Genomic DNA, 22,827 nt, shown 5'->3' with positions numbered 1-22,827 from the left:
ATTTTCAATGCAGAATTACAAATGATTCGCAGTCAAATCAAGTGCAAGCGCCACCATCACACATACAACAATATTCAAATGATTCACAGTCATCAATCGATAATAATATGACGATGCGATCGATCAAAGTGAATGGTAAAATGAGTTTTACAGCGGGAAATGGCAGCATTGGCATCAATAATGTATCGGGCAATGGCAATATTAATTCGGATAAAATTTATTTAGCAAATAATGTCGATAGTCGAAAAAGTGTGGCGCATCAACAACAGCAACAGCAACAACAACAACAGCCGCATATAGCAACAATAAAAGCGTTGTACGAAGAACTCACCAAATCTGTACCGTATCAAAATCGTGGTAATGATTTTATTACATATTTGCTAAATAGCAATAAAGCAAATAGTAAAACGCAGGCCATTGCATTGTTACAATCTCTCATTGAAAATGGATACCTGTTGCCAATGAATGCAAATGCAATGGACGAAAATAGTGATGGCGATCGGATGGTCGATTTCAATGAAAATTACATTTATCGATTGTTAAAGACGAACGACAGCATTTCAAATAATAGTGCGTACGCCTTGAACCTCGATGTTGATAATAATTCACCCTATTTAAGTCGACAAGAACCAAATATGATTGGTAAGTGAAAAATCAATATATGCCTTATGGTTAGACACAGACATGGTACCGAAAATATTTGATCTACTGAAATATCTTTGAATCGGCAATTTTTTCCTTCGTACCATCCGTTTTTGTTGGAATTTCTCTTTATTCTAAGCATCATATGAAAGATGATTTATCAAATTTGTATATCTATTGACGCTTTCTATTTATTTTATTGTCTTGTATGCTATGCAGGTTCAGAGGAACTTTCGCCATCGAGCAGTCTCAACGATTATGGCATGAATGACTGCAGTGATCCAAAACGGGCCAAAAAAGGTCCAACGCCTCGGCAACAAGAAGAATTATGTTTAGTTTGTGGTGATAGAGCATCTGGTTATCATTATAATGCGCTTACGTGTGAGGGTTGTAAAGGTAAACACATTGATATCAATTATTTATATCGCGCAACTTTTCACACATTCAAATTGATTTTCATTGTTTTCCATCTCTGTATGCACAAATTGTAGGTTTTTTTCGACGGAGTGTTACCAAAAATGCGGTCTACTGTTGTAAATTTGGACACGAATGCGAAATGGATATGTATATGAGACGCAAATGTCAGGAATGTCGGCTTAAGAAATGTTTAGCGGTTGGTATGCGACCCGAGTGTGTAGTGCCAGAAAATCAATGTGCAATCAAACGCAAAGAGAAGAAAGCACAAAAGGAGAAAGACAAACAGCAAATTCCACCAACGATCAATTCATTTGATGCGTATAAAAATGAAATACCAACGCTGATGAAATGTGACCCACCTCCATATGCTGAAGCAACGGTAAGTGTTAATCCAAATAGACTGATTTTTATGTTGTATTTTAATTTCTTTTTATCCAGTGTGCGTTTTCATTTCTTTTTTTGTGCTCTATTTTTTTTTCATCATTTTGCTTACGCTTACATATTTTGCATAAATGAAAACGCACATTTCGTTTTTTTTTACAATTCGTTTCATTTGAATGCGTATTCATATTCTAATTTGTGGCTTTTATTTTCTCTTTCGCTAAACAATAATTGCATACACACAGCAACTCTTACCGCAAAAACTATTGGACGAGAATCGTGCACGAAACATCCCAGCATTAACACAAAATCAATTAGCAGTGATTTACAAGTTGATTTGGTATCAAGATGGCTACGAACAACCATCCGAAGAAGATTTAAAGCGAATTATGATCGTAAGTGTAATAATATGTAATTAGCATGTTTTGATACAACAGACAAGTATGTGAAAGGAAATACTAATTTTTATGCATTCTTCTCTACTCCGTTCAACATCAAAAACCAAACAATAATTATAGCAAACTTCTCCGGATGAAAACGAGGATCAAAATGATGTTCATTTTCGTCACATCACTGAAATCACCATTCTGACAGTACAACTGATTGTTGAGTTTGCAAAAGGTTTGCCAGCATTTACGAAAATTCCCCAAGAAGATCAAATTACATTGTTAAAGGTAACGGAAGCATGTCAAAGACAATGTCTTATCGCTGTTCACATTTTTTTTTTAAAGATAAATTTGCCGTTTTCTCATCACATTTGATTGGATAAATTTTCTGATCTTTAGTCTATTCTAGGTTGATGGTCAAATTTCTAATCGTATTTTATTCTTTATTTTACTTTCATGTCCATAAATAAACATTGATTCGGTGTATTTTTGTTGATTCGCATCAAATTACTGTCTCGTCGTCGCGTTCGCTTGACCGAATATCGACAAATCACACATACATACACACAGGCATGTTCCAGTGAAGTGATGATGTTACGAATGGCCCGTCGGTATGATGCGGCCTCCGATTCCATTTTCTTTGCCAATAATCGATCGTATACACGTGACTCGTATCGAATGGCCGGCATGGCAGACACCATTGAAGATCTGTTACATTTTTGCCGTCAAATGTACTCGATGCGTGTCGATAATGTTGAATATGCATTACTCACCGCAATTGTTATATTCTCCGATCGACCGGGTCTCGAACAAGCCGAATTAGTTGAGGCAATCCAAAGTTATTACATAGACACATTACGAATTTACATATTGAATCGGCACGGTGGCGATGTCAAATGTATGATTGTATTCGGTACATTGCTGGCAATTTTAACCGAACTCCGAACGCTGGGCAATCAAAATTCAGAAATGTGCTTTTCACTGAAATTGAAAAATCGTAAACTGCCACGATTTCTGGAAGAAATCTGGGACGTACAGGATATACCATCGACAATAACCAACAACACAATTGTAACACCGTCGACGGTGGTCACGACGGCGTCCACCACGGTATCACAACTTCAGATACCACAATCACAACAACACTAAAAGATGATGGCACAACAGCAACAACAACAACAACAACAACAACAACACACTCAGAATAACATAGAAGATTAACAACAACAACAAATATAAAATCGAAATCAACACACAGACATACTATTTAATTGAATTTTACATTCGTAAGAATACAATTATAAATGAGATGAAGAAAGAAATCATGAGCAGGAAACTTAATTTAAATTCACATTAAAAAAAAAACAATGAGAGAAAACGAAAAAACACACGCACACACACACACACTTTCATGCACCGAGAAAGATCCAATAGAAATCATCTATGGCAAAAAGAAAAGCTGGTAAACACGTGCTAAGTTTATAAAAGAAAAGTGCGCAGATTTTCCAAGCCAACCGAAATAGAAGAAGTGCGTGTGTGTGTGTGTGTATGCGTGTGTTGATGTGTTAAAGATGGATGATCGCGTTCGTGCGACCACTATAGAAATGTTAAGAAACAAAGAAAATTAAACTACATGAATTACCTCTTATATTAGGAGAAAACGAGTTCGAGAGTAAATGCGTGATTTCGAAATAACGAAAGAAAAATTGCATGATGAATTAAACCAGCCGACGAATTAGATTGATGAAATAATTACAAAACAAAATGTTTAAAGTGAATGAAATCTGAAGTAAAATTATATAGGAGAACACACATACACACACAAAAGAAATAAATCGGCTGTAAATGACGTTTTTCATTTGATGATGGAGTGTAGCAATAGATTTGAATGTTTGCTCTCATCGAAAAACATTTTTTGTGTAAAATGTAAATATTTTTAAGGATTCTTAGGCGTATAGTTACAAGAAGGATGTGGATCATGATTAAAACACTTACAGAAAAGAAGAAAAAAACACACAACACAACAGAAACAAATACGATTTAGGAAAAGAGAGTATACAGATACAACTTTAAAAATGATGATTCCTTTTTTTGTTTTTATTTTTTACATATTACTAATAATATTTGAGATATGATAACAACAAAAAATTATATGATGTGTATGATTTAAATGATTAAGATAAAAATGCATCGTGATCGCGCGCGCTCGCTTGAGATAGTGCGCCGAAAAATGAATGATGATTTTATATATATTTATATATGTATGGATTATGGAATGGTAATATGGAAAATGCAGGCAAATCGAATGCAAAGACAAAAATCCATGCACACACACACAATAATAAGAAAAAAACAATTTTATTCGATTTACTCGAGAGAGAAAAATGAATGGGCAAACAAAAAGTAAAACACAAATACACTCATTCAAAATACGTACGAAACAAATTTGAATAAAATCGTTAAAACCAATTTACCAATTCATTCTAATCACTAAACAATTCTGTTCACGTTCATTCTTACATAGAGCAAGAGAAAAGTATTCAGTGATGCGCTTCGTGAATCAAACATGTGAATGCATAAAATATTTTCAATGTTCATGGGCAGCTGATGAATTAAAATCATACACAATGAACATCGTTGCGTATTTTATTTTGTAAATTATATACACACTGAGCAAACACGAAATATTTCATCAACAAAAGCGATTAGAATAATTTGAAGTTCTTTTGAAAAAAAGAACGAAACTGGCCGATGGCGTACGCCAAAAATTAAAAATGATTCGCACTTCGAAATTGCAAACAAAAGAAACCCAAGTATTTATATTAAATTTCTGAGAGAAAAATTAAACACACACACATATATGTATACACATGTTGATGAGGAAAATTCAAATGATAAAAGAATCAAATACGAACAATACACTTACTTTTTTCGGTTTAATTTGTTTTAGATTGATATGAATGAAAGCAACAACTACAAGAAAAACACTAATATTCACGATTTTCCTCGTTTCAGGCACTCATACAAAACAAAACAAAAAACATCATAAAAGAGTAAATTCATTTCATCAAAAAAAAATTCATCCATTTCATGATAAGATGTCATTCATTACACTTTCCGATTCGAATTTTTTTTTTATGTAAACATTTATTATTCTGATTTTGGTAAATCGTAAGAGAGAGAAACAAAAATTAATTTATTGTTAAAAAATTAAATGAGACGGAAGAAAAAATTATTTTTATTTTTTTGGACTGTACAACGATACACACAAGGAAAATTGTTGAAAATTAAAAAAAAAAAGAAAAGCGCGCCGCGCCATTGGCGAGACAGACACAGAAAGAGAATATGAATGAATTTCTCTCGGATTTTAAATTTGTTTCGGTTCGACTAAACGATAAACGTTTTCTTTTTCTCATCCATTTCAATTCGCACAATGAAAATAAAATGAACAAAAGAATGAAAGAAAAGAGGAAAGATAATTTTTTTGGTTTTTTATTTTTCATCTTTTGAGAAACAATTTGAAAAAAAAGAAGAAGAAGAAAGAAAATCCTCTTCAGGCTCAACAATTTCAATGTGTGTTTTATGTGCATTCGCTGTCTCTTAAATTTTCAAACAAAAATTCAAAATTTGGCCTTTAAAAAATGTAATTAGGATGACAACAACAAAAAATTAAAAAATAAAACACAGTGAGAGAGATTAAAAAGATAGAAGCGAGATCTGCCGTTTACAAACATTTTTAATATTTAATAAATAGTTATTATAAAAAAATTAAATATGCAAGTTTCCCACACCCTTCGATGAAAGAAGAAAAAAAAAATGAAAGAGAAAAAAAAAGAAGACGAAGAAGAAGATTGCTCTATACTTATACATAAAATACCTTTTTTTATTTAATTTTTCTTCGACTTCTTTAATTTTTTTTTTATTTTTTTTTGTGAAATTTTTAGAAAAAAAAAATGAACTCGAAAATCAAATAAATTTTGATTTCAAACAGAATGAGGAATTTCGTTATTGCGATATTGCAAAGTGTTTAAAATTGGTTTTTTTCTTATTGAATTTATATATTTTTTTTCTGAGCAAAATATAAATCTGATTGATTCGTCAAATAAAATTGCACATATAAGAAAGTGAAAAAACAACAACAAAACGTTTCGATTTATGATTTTATTTTTTTTTTCACATTTTATTTTCCTAACAAGGGAAAACTTATGGCGACGCAGACGGCGAGGACAAAACGGAGACTTTTATGGGATGAAAACGAAAAAATTTCATTTAAAAGACTAATTACTCTTCTCGGTGCTTATTATTTCGAAAGTTGGTGTAAAATTTGATTCAAAGGTCGATGAAAATATTAAGAAATTAGAATAAAAATTCTAATTTGATTTTTTTTACGAGATAACAATTTTACGAATATTTTAATGAACAGATAAAAAAATGATCAAAGACTTTTTTTGGAATTTTTCGAAATATAAATTCACATGTTTAGGCTAGTTTGATATAAAAAAAAAACTCGATTTTTTAAAAAATTCAAAATTCATGTTTCGACGAAGAAAAGGAAATAAAAATGATATGGACATTATTTTATCCGCTTCTAACTGCGCAGACGGTTTTCTGAAACATCAAATCAGATTTAATTCGTTTTCACCATTTTTTTTTCGATTCAGTTTTCATGGTAAGGATAGTGGTTATCGAGAAAAAAGAAACTGCTTTGAAATATATTGGAAAAATTGATGGTGTCAAAGAAATAAAGGACAATTTTGGTGAAGAAATCTGGAATAAAAAATTCAATTAAAAGAAAACTTGTAAATGTTGGAGAAAGGATGGACCAAAAAAAATTGGTGACTTGATTAGCTTTTTTCTCTAGTGATATGTTCGTCGTCCGATTCATTCTTGATTGAAACTGAATTGAAATGATTTTTTTTTAAATATTGCATTTGAGATGGCTGATTTTTAATCATATAAATTCATATGTCGTTGAGCAAGTGTCTTCAAAAAATGTGTATGTTTTCAAGTACGTACGATTTCTGCCGAAATATCAAATGAACGTGAGACCATTTTATAATTCATTCATTTAATAATATAAACAAAATTCACTTCTCTTAGTATTATCACAAACAAAATGAGTGCTTGCGAATTATGTGCGAATTGGCCTTTTGGCAATGAAATAATTCACCTCATTCATAAAACCAAATTGGTCGATATTTCGAACTATCATCGAATCGATCAACAGCATTTTGACAGTATATTCTCGTCGCATCATCATCACAACCAAAAACATCATCAATTATTATTATTATCATGATCCATTCGTTTTTCGTAGTGTGAAAACGCCAATCAAGCGAAACATATACTCTCATCGTACTTTTTTAGGAATATAACATTTAAGCCATTGCGTTAAAACGAAACAATTTCGGTTAAGGTAAATCTTTTTGTTCTGTTCAGTTTCGCATACAAGCAAGCAAAAATACAATAACATAAAAATGGTTCAATGTACATTCGCTGCAAAGAAAATGCCATTAAATTTAATTTATGAAATACCGGAACGCTAAATGACTGTTGCAAAGCGAAGAAGTTACAGCATCGCATTTTTGGGTATTTTTTTTTTGGATCAGTGGCAAAACGAGGCATAAAAATTTTCAGACAAATGAAATGTTTTGCAAGTTTGAATGATGTGTGAATAGTTTATTATAATAATTTTGGTTGTTATTTCGGTAAAATGATTGGAGATTTTTCTTATTCTTTCGAATCACTTAAGATTACGATTGAGCAGAAGGATGATGTCGAATATTTGTGCGAATGTGAGCGAGGTGTATATAGCCCGGCCATGCTATAGTATTTTTGAAGAACTGTGTATACACCAACATGAACGAAACGAAAAGAAAGAAAGAAACAAAAAAAATCAATTGAAAGATTTTGTAATTGAAGCCTTATTTTTTTTCTTTCGCCCATTTATTTTTCACCAAATTACGCAGCGCATGCGGCTGTGACGCAAAACCGTGACGTTTTTTTATTATATATACATAAAATGATATTTATATGCGTAAACAAAAGGTTTTTTTAATTATGTTAATGAATTTATTTTGATTTTGGAAAAAAAAAAATATGAAAATGTGTTTTGTTTTCTTCAAATGGTTTTTAAATGGTTGTTTTGCATCAAATCCAAAGTTTACCTGATCGACGTATTTTGTTTCATTTAATCGGAAAAGGAACCAAACGAATGTAATGTACACACTCAAAGGAATGATCGAAAACAAGACCACTAGAATGATAATAAGAAAAAAAACAACCACAAAGATTCAAATAAATACTGTTAAAATACATAATTCCATATTTAAACGAAAGTGAAACATTATGGAAATAATTTATTAAAGATGGACTTATATTTAAATGAAGCGAAAGTAAAAAAAAAAAACAAATATTAATTGAAATAAATAGAGAGAAAGAGCAAAGAAACCTCAAATTATTCATACAGAAAATTCTATTAAATAGTTGATCTTTACAAAAGTATCATTCGATCGAGCCGAAGGGTCCGTGAAATGCCCTTACAAATTTACAGTGTCGCATTATTCTAACGCGCGATACGTTCTTTTGTTTCGTGTTACATCATCTCATTTTTTTCTATTACAAACAGACCTAACGAATTTGAGCCGCGTTCAAATTGAAAGTAACATACAAAAGAAAAAAAATTATGTACCGAATATAAATGTGACAGACGGCGACATGAGAAAAATGCAATTATCGATTGCTTAAATGCGTCTAGTCGACGCGAATTATCACACAATCAAAATGTCGTGTGTGTGTTTCAATATATTTAAGCATTTCCACTCGTATATAATTTTTGCGCGTCTTATAAATAGTTCAAGACAGAAAAGAAAATAATTTAATACACAAACATTACAAACAAACAAAAAAATCACCTGAAAAAAAATGTATGAAAAATAAGAATCGTTGAATGTTCAGTATATTTTTAAAAAAGAGAGAAATTAACTACAAAACAAACAAATGAAACAATGGCAACATTATGGGAAAAAGTAGAAAAGAAAATGCAATCCGTTAAAAATTATTTAAAAAGAAATCTACTAAATGAAAAGAGAAATATCTATAAAATTTGTTGTAACAAAAAGTATGCGAAAAAAGAACAAACAAATACACTCAAATGATATAATATTACGAAATTATTACAGAGAAATTATCGAACTAGAATGATAGTGAAAGTCAACAAAAATCATCACAAAAATTAAAAATAACAATGAACTGCAAAGAAAATGATTTAATAAAAAAAAAACGGCAAAAGATGCTTAAACAAAACCAAAAATCCCGAATTTATCCCACAAAAATCAACACCGGAAAATGCGATATGTAAAAAATGGGAATCCAATAAAGAAACACGGGAACATCTTTACGAAGAACATAAAAATCAGTAAAATTTCGTTCAGGTGTGCACGGAAACAGCGACACATTTTTAATTTCAAACCAATTTCTCAACAAAAGCAAAATAGAACAAAAAAACAACAAAAAAAAAATGAAGAAAAAAACAAACCATTTCAGTCTATGTCAATGCTCTTATAGCAAAATGAGAGGCAAACAACAATGAAAATGAACATTTTTAATAAATTGCAATTTATCCATCTAAAATTAGAATTGGAGAAATGAATCTTTTTTTCGTATTTTTTAAATTATACATTATGATTATACATTAAAGAGAACATGAAATATGACCATTTGTTTTTTTTATTTTTACCAATTTCTTTGGGTTTGCCTTTGAATTCAGCCAGCACCTTGTTATGAGTGAACGAAGAATGTATTTGTGTTATTTGTCAATGATTATAGCTGGTAATTCTTCTGTTTCTTTTTTCATTCGCTTTCGTCCAATGCATTGGTCATTCCAGAAATAAATTTCTCATTTGTTGACTCGCGTTTAAAACTACAATTTATTCAAATAAGATAGATTTACTTGTTCCATCTCAACTCTCTTTTTTTTCTCGATCTTCGTACTGCTGGACTATGAAATGTTATATGTACATGTTCCGCACGCATGAGTGAGTGTGAACGAAAATAAAAATTCTTTATTTGGCTCACATTTTCCGTATGCACAATCAATTTAAATTGCACTTAATGACACGGATGCCTCAAGTTAGAGTGCGCAACAAACAAATAAACATTGAAAGAGAGTGAGAGAAAGAGAGAGAGAAATCGTTATCTGGATTGAATAGATGTTGGCAAATTGAGGTTGAAATTAGCAATGGTTCTTCACCAAAGCTCTGTCATCATACGAGTGTACGTTATAGTTTTGCTGTCTGGCTGGTGTAATCATCATTCATTCAGCCAGAGTTATGTTTACGTCTATCGGGAGAAGAAAAAAAAAAGAGAAAAGAAGTTGATTTTGTATCGGAATTAATATCGCATTTTATGCGCTCGCTAGACAAGGCGAAGAGCAAATGAAGAAACCAAACATACACACAAAGAGACATGGACGCATTTTGCAAAAATTGACGATGAAAATAAATAATAAATCATCGTGGTACTGAAGCGAATGTTAGCCAAACGACAGTAAAAACCAATAGCCTAATGATACAATGGTATTAATATAATAACAAAACGTAATGAGAGAGTGTTCGACGACCGCAGCAAAACATCAGACGAAATGAGATGGAGAGTGATAGAAGAGTGAACAGAAAACAAAAACGACTTGAACTTCCAATTGCGGATTGCGAGACCAAACAAAAAAATGAACCCAATGAGTACATTAATAAGCAAAAGCAAAAGTTAAAGAACCATAAAAAACAGGCGAACGCAACAACAACAACAACATCGCATAGCTGTGTGCGCATATGTTCTCTGGTCAAAGTCATGTAAGATGAGAAAGAAAAAAAAAGAAACCTAAGACCACAACGTGTACGAAACACAATAAATAGGTATCACAATAATGACGACAACAACGCGGTAGCGACAGAGAGCATCAATACCATAACCATACAACAACAACGACGCAAATATCATGTACATAATGCGCAATAATCACTTCAATTGATCTCCACTCTTTTTTCCTTTTTTTTTCTCTCTCAAGTTCTTCTTTAACATCATCATCGTTGTCGCCGTCGTCGTCGTCGTCGTCAGTAAGCACATCGCTTTCGTCGTTGATGTCCGAGAAACAAAAACCCACTCTCCGCATTCTACATACTTACTCACATACTTCACCAGTTCATGGCACAGCATTTCGCAACAAAAACATTGAGACGAACGCGCACGCTGAGTGTATATCCGCTGTTTTCTCTTTCTCTTGTTTTGATTTCGTTTTTCATTTCTTTTCTTTTTTTTATAGTTTTTTGTTTCTTTCACTTCGTTTCCCGTGGTCGTCAAACAACATACAATCTCTCTGCTCTCATATTCGTGAAAGGCGTGCAACGCATTACGATATATGTGCTAGCATGTTGCGCCGACACTCTAATTCACGTTCTTTTCTTTGCATTTTCAACCGAAGACGATGAAAAAAAAAACAACATCAAATCATTCAACAGCAGTAGCCGCTGCAACAAGAAACGGAGCATGTATAGTATATGGAATTGCATCTCGTGACAAGGCAACAACATACATTCGCACAGACCCACATCGTAAAAGTCTTATGCGCGCTTTGATTTTCATTGCTGTAAGGCAAAAACAAAAGAAAGAAAAAATGGCAATGCGCACACACAACACATTTCTTTATAATAAGGTCATTTGCTCATTATTTTCTTTTCTCGTTATTCTACACAACATACCTTTCCGTATACATATTTGCGAATGGAAAGAGTATCGACAGTTGACTTTTTTTTGTTATGAATGAACTTTTTGATTCGATTTTCTTCAACCTTTTATGTTAAGACGATGCGCGATGAATTGAAAATTGTCGTTCGTTTTGCTTTGACCTCAAACAGTTAAATTGGTTTATGATGCTAAGCGGTTTGCAAATTGTGTTCGATCGAAAAAGTTCATCATTCCATTGTAACACATTAAATTCGGTTCGTCCACATTCTTGTTTGTGTGTTTCAGGTGCCTTTTAATTGTGATAACTATTCCATTCTGGGAAAATAACTGATATTGATTATACAAATTTTCTGCTTTATAAACATAAAATTGTTGTCTAATCAAAATCTAAGAATCACGTCGTTATTGTCGGTGTGATCCCTATTCTTGGTATAACAACTTTATTTCGGACTTAATTCCTTGAGAAAATGAATATTGCCTGAAAAATAATGATGATATGTGTAGTAATTGTGTAAAATTGTGATCACAAACGAACGAATGCCATTGAAGCGAACTCTTCTCTCTCTCTCTCTCACTCACTCACTCACTGTGTGTGTTTTCGCACACAAATTGTGTGCAGGTATTTATGCGAACTAATGGTTTGACCTTGGAATTCAAAAAAAACCAAAAACGTTTTTATCGTTCGTTGTCGAGCTCTTGTAACATGGAACTCTTTGTCTCTTTTTTGCTCTCGCTCGTTTACTTACTCATTCGCATAGGGTTTCTGGTGTTATTGGTCGTTTGTAACGCCAAATGATTTTTTGTTTTTTTTTTATTCGCTTTTCATTCTTCTTCATTCCATTTGCCAATTGCTGCATTGCCAACGTGCGCACAACCACACATCAATGTATACATGCACAGACACTATCGCTAATGTTGTTCATGGTTTATGCTTGGTTGCGCTTGAGAGGCGAATAAATTTCAAAATAGAAGGAAGATAGAAAGAAGTGCACGTAAATTGGCATCGCTTCATCTAATTTCAGCAGCATTGAATATTATGTACATGTATATATGTGTTACAATAAATTGTTTTGGTTTATGTTGTCGTTATTGGTCACATACAACGGAGAAAATCGTCCGCTTCATATTATTTTTTAATCCTCCAATTGGATAACACATATTGATTGCACTGTGCATTGTAAATAGTGCACACAGTGATAAAAAAAAACAATCAAAACTTGAAATCGAATCGCTTCAAACGATTCCGGACACCGCACGTCATCTTGTAGCAAATGAATGGTGTTGAACACAGTTCCAAACCTACATCAACAAACTATTGCGCAAACCACCATCGAAATGTAAGAGCATTTGACACATAAACCAAATGCCTATATACGGGGGTCATGAAACAAGTTTCTCATTGGAAAGTGAGAGGTTTGTAGCTTGGCTATTTCCATGTAATCAACGAAATGGAACTTTTTCAAAAAAAAAAAAAACCTTCACGATATTATTTACCATGAAGCAATTATTTAAATGCGTACGATTAAAAAAAAATATACACGAAAAGTTGAGAAATTCCATAAATTTACAACGCATGAACTATCCAGTTGGTTTTTTTTTCAATTTCCATCTAGGTTTACAAATAAAAAAACATAAACATAACAACAATTTTTATGAAATAAAATGTGCGAAATTGAAATTGCACAATTTCGCATAAAGATTGTTTCACTTCTTTTTTTACAAATTTAATTTTACATTTGAACAAAAAAAAAGGTATTTCCAATGATGTAAATTGTGAACTATTAGCGCCATCTGTTAGTTTTACATCGAATTTGATTGCTTGGATTGCCTTGTGTGAGTGTGTTAGTAAGATTTCATTGTATGCATTGGAATGAAATTTATTATTCATGACAATACAGAAATGTAGACAACAAATCGCGTTTGACATAACGTCCAATTAATATCATAACATTTTATTTGTCAGTGCGCGATATACACACGTATTCATATCTTTCTCTCTCGCATTTAAGTTCGATTTTCATTTTAGTTTTGATTAATTTGACGATCGGTTTTGTCCCGCACTCGAAAATTGACAGTTCCATTCATCGAACGATAATTGTTTCAACATCGTTTTTTATTTGCCGATGGATTGAGAATAATTTTGAAAATTCTGCGAATCGTTTCTTAGTCATTAAACAGCGTTGTGTGTGTGTGTAGTTTTTTGCATAAAAAAAAATTTCTTCCATATAGAATTTGCGATAAATTTGTGTGTCGTGAGTTTTTATTTTTCCGACAACATCATTTTTTTTATATCAAATCTTCCAACAACAGACGGTTTCATGCGCTTATTATCTGTGAATGTAGAGAAAAAAAGAAGATGTTTTTGCGTTCATTTTCGAAATGATCTAGCTTATTTATAACAAGAACCAATTTAAAGAACAACAAGTTAAATTGCAATTGAATTTCAACGAAACGGTATTGTTGAAACCTTCAATTTCGAATAAATTTATATTTATTTATTTCAACATCTACTTACAATTGACGGTGTAGAGTACAAAAATAAGCTGAGTGTTGTATAGTTTTTTTTTAATCAGTTCTCCTCTAAATAGCATCGTCAGTTAAAATATAAAGAGAATCGATATTAAATATTTAAGAAGAAAATCAGTGAGTTTGATATCATATAAGTATCTTTGTGACTACGAATATATACGTCGGGTAGCCCGTGCTTTTTAAAATCGTGGGAATTGTTGCGTTAGATCAATAGAATTGAGCATTGAATCATTGCATATTGCATATTTATCGCTTTTCCTGAATCAACTGGCCTACCATCACATTGGAATATCTCAATTTACGAATCTCTCTGCCTGTTTTTTTTTCGCGTTCGCTCGATAATATTTTCAATTAGATTTTCGAAGGAGAGAAGAGGAAAAAAGAAATACATGTAACGAAAACTAAAGTGCACGAAAAATTATCACGAAAATTCGTATTCCGCGAACAACACAACTGATTTTGAACAATATATTCTAAACACATAGAATATCACATTTTGTTGCACGATCCAATCAACAACTTGAATTCTAAACAAACATTACAATTTTGCAAATGACTTCGTATGCTACTAACAGCTCATTGCGATATATTTCACTTAATTGCTAAGAGATAAATTGAGAGCGAGAGAGAAGGTGTGTGAGTGTAAAAGAAGAAGTAAGCAATATTCATCGTGGCATATTTTCGACGATAGACAAAATTGATTAATTTTTGCATCAGTTCAACTGGTGGTGCTGATAAAAAAAAAGTCAACAGATTAAAAGAGAAAAAAACAGAGGATACACAGTCTCACAATGACAACCATCGAAAAAATTCAATCCGAATACCCGCTACATTGGGCGGTATGGAACGATGACCATAAGGAATTGCAGGAATTATTGAAAACGAATCAAGTAAGTTGACATTTTGCATAATGTAGAAAATAAACAGAATACTCATAAGTCAGATTAAAGCTGTTTTGTTTATATAGTCTGATTACACATTTTTCATGACGTGATAACGTGTATTATTCAAGATCAAGTTGAATGAAAGAGACAAATATAGAGATAACGTGAAATAAGAGTGTTCGACACAAAAAAAAAATGTTTAGGTTCTGGCTAGATAGACGAACATCACTTTTTCTTCTTCTTTATAATAATATTTCTCTCCTTTACCCCAAAACTTCATATGATTTAAATATGTATGGAATCTATATTTGACATTTTGAGCGCATTTTTCTAAATAAATGATGATTTAAATGTAAAACCTTTTTCATTGTTGTGGCTGTCGATAATTCCAAACGACTCGTGTCATAAAATCAGATTCCAATTCCAAGTACTTTGAATACGTAATATGAGCTAAACTCTCAAAATCAATAACGTTGAAGTGCAATTCAAATAGAAGATATATGCGCTTCGATATTTCAAAAATAATGAATAACGGACGAACGAAACGAAAGAACGGACGTTTATATTGATTTTGACTTTGTGCGCAAATTATCGTTACAATAGAAAAATAATAGATTTTGTCGCCTATTTGCAAAATGTAATATGAAACTAAACACTGTGTTGCTATGTGACTGCCGACACCACCACCACCACCACCATCTCGAAATTCATAAATTACAGACAGTTTGGGGTGAGGAAAGTTGTATTCAGCTTTCCACTCTTCTTTCGATAATATATGATCATGAGCATAACACATTTAACCGAACAAGAATGGCATATGTGAATAAATCCAATTATTTATGAAAAGTACAATTATATTGTATATGGTGGCCGCGACCAACAACAGAAAAAAACGCAAAGCCACTTTTAATACTCAATTGACTTACTGGTATTGATGACTTCCATATAAATTCCAAATTCAATTAGACACATTCACACAACCTTTGTGTAAGCATACTCGCTTTTCTGTGGTTGCTTGTTATCGTTGCTAATTTTAGGTATCGCCTGTCTCTGTGTATAATTGAATTTGCTTAATTAGTATGAAAAAACAATCGATAAATAAAAACTGTGTATAATGCAATTGTTTTGTGCCCATATAATAGCATGATGCTGAAAAATTGGATCCTCGTGGACGAACACCATTGATGTTAGCTGTTCGACTATGTCACTTGCAGTCGGTTAAAGTTTTATTGGCCGCTAAGTGCAATGCAAATGCCGAGTGTGATGGATGGTCGGTGGTTCAAGAGGCGGTTTGTACTAGTGATGCAGCCATATTAACCGCAATATTGGAAGTACGTGATTTACAACGACACATCCAAAGAGTCACTCATGTACCACAATTGCTGCAACGACTGATCGATGCACCGGATTTCTATGTTGAAATGAAATGGGAATTTACTTCATGGGGTAATGTACACTTGTTTGAAAAGCAGATGGTTTGCATTGCTTATAATTTCTATATATGGCGATAAATCAACCGGAAATGAAGTAATTATAATTTAAATGTTTTTGATTTACATTCACAGTTCCATTGGTATCACGATTGTGCCCAAGTGACGTATACAAAGTGTATAAACGCGGTTCAAATGTACGTATCGATACAACGCTTCTTGGATTTGATCATACAACATGGCAACGTGGTAATCGTACTTATCTATTCAAAGGCGATGGTAAGTATTTGATCTGGTTTTTCTTTCATTTCTTTGGTATAACGAACACAATTTTTCTTAATTTTTTTTTTCAGCCGATTCAGCGACAATGATTGAAATTGATCATGATGCACAAGATTTTACCGAATTTCAAATGCAATCGGCTGAATTTAATTTGAACGCCGCGGAGAATGTGAATGGCCAACGTCGCCTTAGTGATTTGAATGGAATTGTGCCAACAATAGAATCGGTCACAACACGTTTACATGCACCGGTCACAACGAATCGCATTGACATGGAGAAAATAAGTTTTGAACGAAATAAGACTGGCATATGGGGTTGGCGCAGTGATAAAACCGAAACAATCAATGGCTATGATTGTAAAGTATATGCAGCAAGCAATGTAGAATTTGTCACTCGAACTCGTAACGAACACTTGAATGAAAATCAAGCTCGGGTAGGTTTTCGTTTTGTATTTTTTTACTTAAACAGACTTACAAATCAGGTAAGATCAAACATTCGATTCGAAATATCTAAAAAAAATGTTTTTATTTTCAGTCTCGAAATTCACGTACGCCATTACAAAGTTTCCTTGGCATGGCCGAAGAAGAGAGTTCAAATATTGACCAAACTTTGTTCCGAGACGCATCGTCAGCAGCAGACCGTGCTGGCGATGAAACGGAAGTGACGACAAGCACACAAATTGATGTGCCAACAAAAGCGCTAACACCCGAAGAGTATTTCGCTGGTGATGATTTGAATGGTCGTGATGTTGGTCAACCTCAAAAAGTCACAACGAAAGTGCAACGATTCAAAGCAAATTTATGGCTTAGCGAAGAATTTCCAATTAAATTGCAAGAACAAGTGCTTCCAATTTTGGATTTAATGTCAACCATGGCAAGTCCACATGTATCGAAATTAAAGGATTTCATTACAATGCAATTGCCGGCTGGATTCCCGGTTCGAATTGAAATACCATTGTTTCATGTACTAAATGCATGTGTTACATTTGGAAATGTATTTGGCTTAGATACGCCGGTGAAAAATGTCGTTTATTTACGTGAAGAAGACAGTCAACGTTTGAGTTGTGTCATCGATGATTGTTGTTTTGATATTCCTCCGCATTATACCAACAAGAGCAACGATTATCGTCGACAATTACCATTCGAAGATGAAGATGATTTATTGCAATATGCATTGAATCAGAGTCTATTGGAAGCTGGCACCGAATCCGAGCAAGTGGACATTTGGGAAGCATTAAAAGCTCAACGACCTATGTCACCGGCCAATTTAACAGACGAAGATGCTCAATTACAAAGGTACATTTAAACCAAATTAAGTTTAACAAATTTGTAACCAATCAAGTTTGACGTTAATTAATGTTTCTTTATATACATTTTTTCTGCACTTACTCAGTGCTAATGCTAGTAGAAGAAGTAGTCTCGATCCATTAAAACCCTTTAAAAAGAGTCCATTAAAACGCCTTTTTTGAGAAATGAGAAAAAAAAAACCAACTTTGCTAGTACACCCTTGCTTTATATTCTTGTTTGTTTTTCGCAATGCGATGCTTTATTTTAGGGTGCTGCAGGAATCCTTATATGGATCATACTATCCAACAGCAACAACGACGACAACAACAACAGACATCACAAATACCGGTAACGGTGACTTGAATCCAAATCAACAACCACATCACAATGCTGCCATCCGACCCACAGCCAACAATCTTGACACCGATCTTGCATTAGCGTTACGAATCAGTGAACAAGAACAACAACTTTTACAAGAAGAACTAAAACGTGAACAAGAAATGCTAGAAGAAGTGCTACGACTTAGTCTACAAGAGAAATAGGATTTAAAAATTCACATCCAAATGTGAAAATCCAGTGGCAAAAAAGAACCATATCCGTCACATAGACACACACACTTTTACACGCAAGCATGTACACATTCACACCACACACACACACACAGCATTATTTGTACTATTTAAATTGCCTTAAATGAAAAACAAGAAAAAAGATCCCTTCAAACTTTATTATATATACATATATCTTTGTGATACAAAAATTAGGCTACAGACAAACGCAAAAAAATGTCAACTAGTGAAGAAAAGAAATTCTTATATAACACTTAGCTATTTCAAGGGTTCTTAGGTAGTAATGCAAATGCTAGATAAACAAAAACTGACATGAAAACAAACAAACAAATTATATATGCATAATTTTTTTTGTATAACTTATTTAATGAAGAAAAAATGAAAAGAAAAACCAGAAGCAGCACATTCAAAAGGCTACCATTATTCAAAAAAAAAAAAAAACATTCATAGAGCCAACTATGTCAGCCCGAAAAATCGGAAACGAATTACGATGAAACGCAATTCGTTTTTTTTTTCATATTATAAATAGACACATTTTATTATTTATACGATATTTTATTATAATCTTTTGGCAGTGCTTTCCAGACATATGAATACCTTTTTTGTTCTTTATTTTTCCGAATAGTTAAAAAAAAATAAAATCAAAAATAATATTTTCTAAAAACAAAAGCAAAAGTATAATTAACAAATATACAAATGTATAAACAATGTTTCATTTATTAAAGAAATGCGAGAAAAAAGCAAAAAAAAAAGTTTGATTTTTAAATGTTTTGATTCGGATTGATGACATGGTCGACATTCAGATGGCGTTAGGTTGAACATTTTCAAAAGATAAATCTTTCGTGATGATCTCAACTGAATGCTCATATTGACGAATAAATTGCGTTTCATGAATTTGCGTTCGAAATAGATCCCAAAATGCTTCAATTGGGATTCGTTTAAATGTGATTTAATTGGAGGTTTTGCAATTTTTTATTGGTTCAATTAAAAATATTGTACTTCAAACCGAATTTTACTTTGCTAATGTTTTATTTTTATGACTTAATTTAACTGCGATATTCATGGAGCTGATCTTAGATATTCGTTAAAAATTAAAGATTTACTCTTCATGTTTTACGATTAACTATTCACTTTTATTATTTGTGAATTGATTCAAAATTGTTTATATCTAACTTTTCGATTTTCGATCTTTGAAAAATGGCAATTTTTTGTTTTTGCGAAGATACCTATTTATTTCGCATTCTTCATCATTTCGCATACTTTCCAATCAGAATCGTATTTTTATGATTCGATTCAATTCTATGCGGTGGTGTGCTATTCTTTAATTCTTTTTGCTTGTTTTTTCATTCTTTGACTTCTTTTTCGCATCTTCTTCGAATCGCAAAGCACATTTGGAATGAGCGCCAGAGAGGGAAAGGCAGATATGGAAAAAAGAAAACATCATACCAATACATTTATAAAGTCTGATTGGCGCGCGCGAGTAAACCATTTCCAATAGCTTTTTATCCACGAGTCGAATGCGTCTGCAATGGTATTGGTGGCTCAGTATGGTACACGGATGAGCGAGAGGGTATGCGCAATTTCGTTGTGTGAGTGGTTTGTGTTGTGTACTATACACTACGTTTACAAACATATTCGTACGGGCTTTGACGGAATACATAAATTCGATTTTTATTCATACTATTGTTTGATTGTAAAGCAGCGCATATTCTCTCTGTGTATCGTTGCAAGCAAGTACTAGCTCAGCAGTGTAAGTTTGTGTGCTCTCTCCTTCTCTCTATCCACTTCGTTTCTCTTTCATTGGAGTGTCGTCATATACATGAACGAAATTGTGTTTTCGTTCTCTCGCTCTCGTGGTGTGTTCTTGGCTCAAACGCCGAAGTATAACAAAACAGCAAACAAGTCTTACGTCCGCAAACACATTATTTGGATTTAAAATCAGTTAGAATAACGCGTTCAATGCGAATGGTTTGTAGTTCATCAAGCGAGCGAAACGAAAGAGCGAAATTTGTTTTCGGTCGATATATATATATGTAGGTAACCAACGACGAATTTTAACGATAATTTCGTTTTTTTTTTTTTAATTTGATACGAATTTGTTACGCGATTGAAATGAAAATTGTTATTTATCAAACAATCCAAAAAATAAAAATCCTTCCAGTTGTTTTTTTTTAAGTTGGTGAAAAGTAAATAAACGGAAAAGAATTGCAACGGAACCGCCTAGCATCCGTGAAAACAGTAATCACAATCGGTGAAAATTACGAAGGAAAAACACGCAACTTTATAGACAGAATAGTTACGAGTTACGTGTTTTTCCTTCGTAATTTTCACCAATTGTGTGTATACTGCTATTGCTCTAGTTAAATTACGACGCGCGAATTCTCCATGAAATTTCCAACAAATTATAAATCGCAAGAAACAAATTTTTTTCGAGTGTTTGAAAGAAAAGCCAATTTTATTTTGTGTGATTGGAATTTTGATTGGAACAATTCATAGAATTAAATCAAAATGGAAAATCGTGAATGTTTTCAAGAGATTTGAAAATCGATGATGATTCATTGAAAATCGATAATCACACACATTTTTCGGTAAACGGTTATTAGTGCATATATATGACGTAAAACGTTCTCTACTCAAAGGACAATACTACTCAAACTCAAAGTGTAAAACAAAAAAAAAATATAAAAACCTGTGAAGTTTCTCATATAAACCTTTGGCCTAAGCCACGTAAACACATGAAAAAAAATAATCCAAATCACTAAAATGCAAAATAATTTAAAATTCCTGTTTTGAATTTTTACTACATATTTTGTGAAGCCTCACATTTTGATTTTGTGCACCAACAATTCGACCGAGTTTCCTTCCATGTCACTCTCTTTTGGTTTTTGTAGAGAAAAAGTGCTTTTAGTTATTTTAATTTTACGTGAATTTTCGATGATTTTCGATGTAATGTGGTTGTCAATTTGCCTTTAACGACAATGGATCCAGCAGAATATGAATGCAACATCGGTGTTATTTTTTGTGTGTCATTTTATTTGTTTTGCTATTTGTATTCGCACACAATTCGACAACTGTCAACCAAAGTTCCCATACACACAACGATACATACAGATACATGCAGTAGCTGACTGGGGCTGTCATTGTATGAGCGAGTGGTTGTTTCCGTCCCTATAGTTTTTCCCATTGTGTAATATATATTCACTCTCTGGTTCAGCTCGATTGCGATGCGGATAACATTACGAACAACGTAATAATTCATTTGTCATATCGTTCTATCGACGAAAACAAAACAATGAGATTCGGGAAATGAAAACATATTTCGATTGTTCATGTTTTTCTATCTGCCGACGAAAAAACACACATAATTTTCGATGAAAATGACAGTGAATGAATTTTATGCAAAAAGCGACAAAGTTTTTCGTTAATTAAAATTCAGTTTTGTGTGTTGGTGGGTTGGTTATGCGACTCGGTACTTGGGTTGAATCATAAAATCAACATCAGATCAAAAGAAAAACAAAGCGCATAGAAAAGCTTCGTGAAAATTCATGATGGAATTGAGGCGTAAAACATGTGCGTATAACTTATCGCACATATACACACACATACATACATCCATCCACATACGCGAGTCAGTGAGTTGATTCAGTTTTGGTCGATGCCAATTTGGATAATGCGTTGTGAGCCGTATTTTTTGAACTTTGCTTTAACGAGCAATAAGAGACGAGAGGATGGTTTGTTTGTTCCATCATATCATCGTCATTATTAGTGCGTTGCTCTGGTTGTACCTACTACACCTTATCAAGTGTCTATCATTGCATCCTTATACATACATTTCTATCCGCGCCCGGTGTGTATGGGCTCTTCCTCGATTGAATGTGCCTAGAAAATCGATAAAAAGTATCCAAAGACTTATTTTCCTGCATTGCATACACAGGACACCGTCTAACAGCGACATGTTAAACGATTTTCCCTCGCTCTTGCACACGAAAATATTGCACACGACAGCCTAAACGGTGTGCAAACGTGCAATTTCACTGAATATTGTGTGTATGTGTTTTTTCTTCGGTTTGTTCATTTCTTTTTCTTCACTGTATTTTTTGTTGTTGTTTTTTTTGCATTTATCCTTGTTTTCCATTCCTGATTATGTTTCCATTGTGTCTGACTCTATGTGTCCTTTAACCATTTCATCATTCATATATTTTTCGTTCTTTCGTGTTCATTCACTTATCGTACATATACAGGGTGGCGCATATAATAGGCTCACTCTTAGGGGGTGAGAA

The 22,827-nt window shown here is 32.9% G+C and overlaps 3 protein-coding genes across 7 annotated transcripts in view; all 3 read left to right on the top strand.

Moving 5' to 3' along the window:
* LOC116340145 (ecdysone receptor) overlaps positions 1 to 5,269 on the top strand; it is a 58,374-nt gene extending 53,105 nt beyond the window's left edge. For both annotated transcript variants that reach the window (XM_031766422.1, XM_031766421.1), the window contains exons 3-8: positions 14 to 642; positions 862 to 1,038; positions 1,134 to 1,438; positions 1,686 to 1,835; positions 1,959 to 2,114; positions 2,397 to 5,269. In XM_031766422.1, the coding sequence (XP_031622282.1) occupies positions 14 to 642; positions 862 to 1,038; positions 1,134 to 1,438; positions 1,686 to 1,835; positions 1,959 to 2,114; positions 2,397 to 2,975 (1,996 nt within the window). In that variant the 3' untranslated portion in view covers positions 2,976 to 5,269. The remainder of the gene's footprint in view (positions 1 to 13; positions 643 to 861; positions 1,039 to 1,133; positions 1,439 to 1,685; positions 1,836 to 1,958; positions 2,115 to 2,396) is intronic.
* Positions 5,270 to 13,494: 8,225 nt separating this feature from the next.
* On the top strand, positions 13,495 to 18,993 carry LOC116340140 (ankyrin repeat domain-containing protein 13D). 2 transcript variants are annotated; one of them, XM_031766411.1, is made up of 6 exons: positions 13,495 to 14,986; positions 16,123 to 16,426; positions 16,546 to 16,689; positions 16,764 to 17,125; positions 17,227 to 17,987; positions 18,085 to 18,240. In XM_031766411.1, exons 1-6 carry the CDS (start codon positions 14,888 to 14,890, stop codon positions 18,158 to 18,160), a joined length of 1,746 nt encoding a protein of 581 aa, XP_031622271.1. In that variant the 5' UTR covers positions 13,495 to 14,887; the 3' UTR covers positions 18,161 to 18,240. The 2 variants fall into 2 exon arrangements, with proteins under 2 accessions (XP_031622271.1, XP_031622270.1); XM_031766410.1 differs by lacking the exon at positions 18,085 to 18,240 and adding an exon at positions 18,247 to 18,993 and having other exon boundaries at positions 13,516 to 14,986.
* A 1,433-nt stretch (positions 18,994 to 20,426) lies between these two features.
* LOC116340351 (protein unzipped) overlaps positions 20,427 to 22,827 on the top strand; it is a 44,637-nt gene continuing 42,236 nt past the window's right edge. For 2 of the 3 annotated variants that reach the window (XM_031766816.1, XM_031766814.1), the window contains exon 1: positions 20,427 to 20,580. The gene's annotated coding sequence lies outside the window, so the exon portion shown is untranslated. Of the gene's footprint in view, positions 20,585 to 22,827 lie in introns of all 3 variants that reach the window. The other variant, XM_031766815.1, reaches the window with a different exon arrangement.

This window comes from Contarinia nasturtii, unplaced genomic scaffold (genome assembly GCF_009176525.2).
Source record: "Contarinia nasturtii isolate CC-2019 unplaced genomic scaffold, AAFC_CNas_1.1 Cnas_scaffold_630, whole genome shotgun sequence".
Classification (NCBI taxonomy): Eukaryota; Metazoa; Arthropoda; class Insecta; order Diptera; family Cecidomyiidae; genus Contarinia; species Contarinia nasturtii.
The sequence above is the reverse complement of the archived record's forward strand: the minus strand, read 5'-3'. Positions and strand labels throughout refer to the sequence as shown.

Coding starts and splice junctions, on each gene's coding strand:
- LOC116340140 (XM_031766410.1), top strand. CDS start 14,888: ATGACAACCATCGAAAAAATTCAATCCGAATACCCGCTACATTGGGCG. Junction 16,427..16,545: donor ATGGGAATTTACTTCATGGG/GTAATGTACACT, acceptor TTACATTCACAG/TTCCATTGGTATCACGATTG. Junction 17,126..17,226: donor TGAATGAAAATCAAGCTCGG/GTAGGTTTTCGT, acceptor TTTTATTTTCAG/TCTCGAAATTCACGTACGCC.